At 35.7% G+C, this 2,500-nt stretch overlaps 1 protein-coding gene across 1 annotated transcript in view; it reads right to left on the bottom strand.

The window, feature by feature from the left end:
* Positions 1 to 1,971, bottom strand: part of LOC144436586 (glypican-6-like) — an 8,602-nt gene extending 6,631 nt beyond the window's left edge. Inside the window, exons 1-2 of the mRNA XM_078125410.1 lie at positions 1,825 to 1,971; positions 302 to 469 (exon numbers count right to left, since the gene is read on the bottom strand). Coding sequence (XP_077981536.1) covers positions 302 to 469; positions 1,825 to 1,954 — 298 coding nt within the window. The 5' untranslated portion in view covers positions 1,955 to 1,971. The remainder of the gene's footprint in view (positions 1 to 301; positions 470 to 1,824) is intronic.
* Positions 1,972 to 2,500: the final 529 nt, after the last annotated feature.

The following is a 2,500-nucleotide window of genomic DNA, read 5'->3' as shown; positions in this document are numbered from 1 at the left end:
TTGTGGGTCATTTTGAAATATTGATAAATTTGTGGGTCATTTTGAAATGTTGATAACTGTAGGAATCATTTTGTAATGTTGATAAATGTAGGGTCTCTTTTGAAGTTTAATGTTGATAAATTTAGGGGTCATTTTGTTCTATTCACAAATGTTGATCCCTAGTTTTTCTTCATGATTTTAAATTACATTAAAGTAACAACACAAATTTGAAGACTATTATTTCCCGGAGAGGCACATAATGTCTAATGTTTTCTTAAAATGATTGTCATTACATATATCGCTTCTGACACCATCAACTCACCATCAAAGATTTTATAATTATGAACAAAGACGTGTCGGACGTTGGATATACTGTGACTTCTCATCTCCTGTAATTCAGTTTGGCTCAACATACTTAACCGATACTCCATATCAGCAGTGCAGCATGCCGAATTACCTTCACAGATCCGTCTACTGTCATCAACTATACCTTATTAAAATAGATCAATAAATAATATTTGTAGGGAGTAAAGTATTATATTTCCAGGTGGTCAGCAATGAAAAGGAGACACTATTTGTTATTTGTGTTTAAAAAGATATATTCCAAGTATATTATGTTTAAATGTATATACACGTGTGTGTACATGTATGTGTCCAAAAACCGTAATATCCAAGTAGAGCGTTTCCACACGTATGCCACAGTTGTTGATAGCACTCATAACACTAGTACAAAATTTATGAACCCAATACGTGGTTTCTCTCAATCAAATTAAACTGTAAAACTTGTCAGCAGCGCAAATCAGGCAAGTAGTCAATGAGTAGAGTGTAAAGCTAGATATCATAAAATATTGTCTAGATCTCATTCACAGCTTTAAATCCCACTTCAGTTGTGATACTATCATCACAATGTAATAAGTTGGTTTTTGTAAGGTGAAAAATTACAACTTGACTAATTTAAAAAAAAGGCTAGGTCACATACAAGCAATCATACTCTAGACATGACCACTATAAACGAGTGTACTAGCAAACAGAAGAAGCGCTTTCCTTGGGAGTTACGGTTTGTCTTTTCCATGATCTCAAATATTTTTAAGCTTATCACAAACCACTTGTTTCAACCCGAAACTAATGATGTTTCGACTGGTGGCGATCCGGTGGAGAAAATTACTTCAAACTGTATGTCTATATGCCTACATCTTTACGATTGCATCGAGTCGTGAAATGTTTTAAGGGTCTAATGAACTAGTTTATCTTCAACAGTGATATATATATTATCTTTGAGGTGTAATATGAGAGAGACGAATGTTTAATGAAAAAAATAGCTATTAAATTTTAATGAGATCGAGATTTGATACCAAGCTGAGACATTATGAATTGGAATATGTGTCAGAATATTAAATTCGTTAAGATTACTTAGAATAGTTCGAATCAAACGATTCTGATCCTTATCGGTTAGACGTCTCGAATCAAAGAGGTAATTATTGAAGCTAGATGATTTAATTTGATACAATTAGAACCAAAATGACCTGAAACAGAGGGTCGCCTGACTTGACAAAATCTTACTAAAATATTATCCTCTGACTTTACCAAAAAATAAGACCTTAGCTACATTTCCTCGCCTGACATGACGAAATTCTGAAATGCGTTGCTGCATTTTCTTTGTGGGTGATACCCATCTCTCAGTCACAGATTGTCACACAATGATTTGATGAGGTATTCCACACACAAAGTACAAAGAGGATGTGGCAATATTGTTGGGTTTTTAGTCGAAACAGAAGATACAGTTTAAGACTTTTGATGAGATAGATAATAGCAATACTAGTTGTTCTTTTGATATTCCAAACTCACCTGTCAGAGGTGCAGGAACGTGTTCAGCTGTCAAGGCATCGTAGGCATTTTCTATTTCCTTGCACGATTTTGCGCTGTTAGTAAAGGGTGGCAAACACACGCAAAGTGCAAAATATATCAGACACCACATGTTATTATGTCAAGTTGCACTGCTGTAGTGTGTGTCTAGGCTTTCAGCTGAAACTCTTTATTGAGTACCGGTAATGACCAGGTCAGTTAGTTTCTATAGTAGTTCATTTCCTGTATGTAATTTACCGTGTAATTACTGCAAGGTATGCAAATGTGTATGATCAATAAATCAATGTTATGTGACAACACGTCAAAATTTACAACAATCTTAATTAGTATTCGAAATCAAATAGCATTTAGATTTACCTGCCATTCATTCATTCATTCATTCATTCATTCATTCATTCATTCATTCATTCATTCACCGCCACTCACTCACTCACTCACTCACTCACTCACTCACTCACTCACTCACTCACTCACCCACACACCCACACACTCACTCACTCACTCACTCACTCACTCACTCACTCTCGCACTCACTCACTCACTCTGTCTACCTACCGACATACTGTCTGTCTGTCTGTCTGTCTGTCTGTCTGTCTGTCTGTCTGTCTGTCTGTGTCAGCCTACTACATATCTGACTGACTGTATATCACTACGCATG

This window comes from Glandiceps talaboti, chromosome 6, assembly GCF_964340395.1.
Source record: "Glandiceps talaboti chromosome 6, keGlaTala1.1, whole genome shotgun sequence".
Classification (NCBI taxonomy): Eukaryota; Metazoa; Hemichordata; class Enteropneusta; family Spengelidae; genus Glandiceps; species Glandiceps talaboti.
The sequence above is the reverse complement of the archived record's forward strand: the minus strand, read 5'-3'. Positions and strand labels throughout refer to the sequence as shown.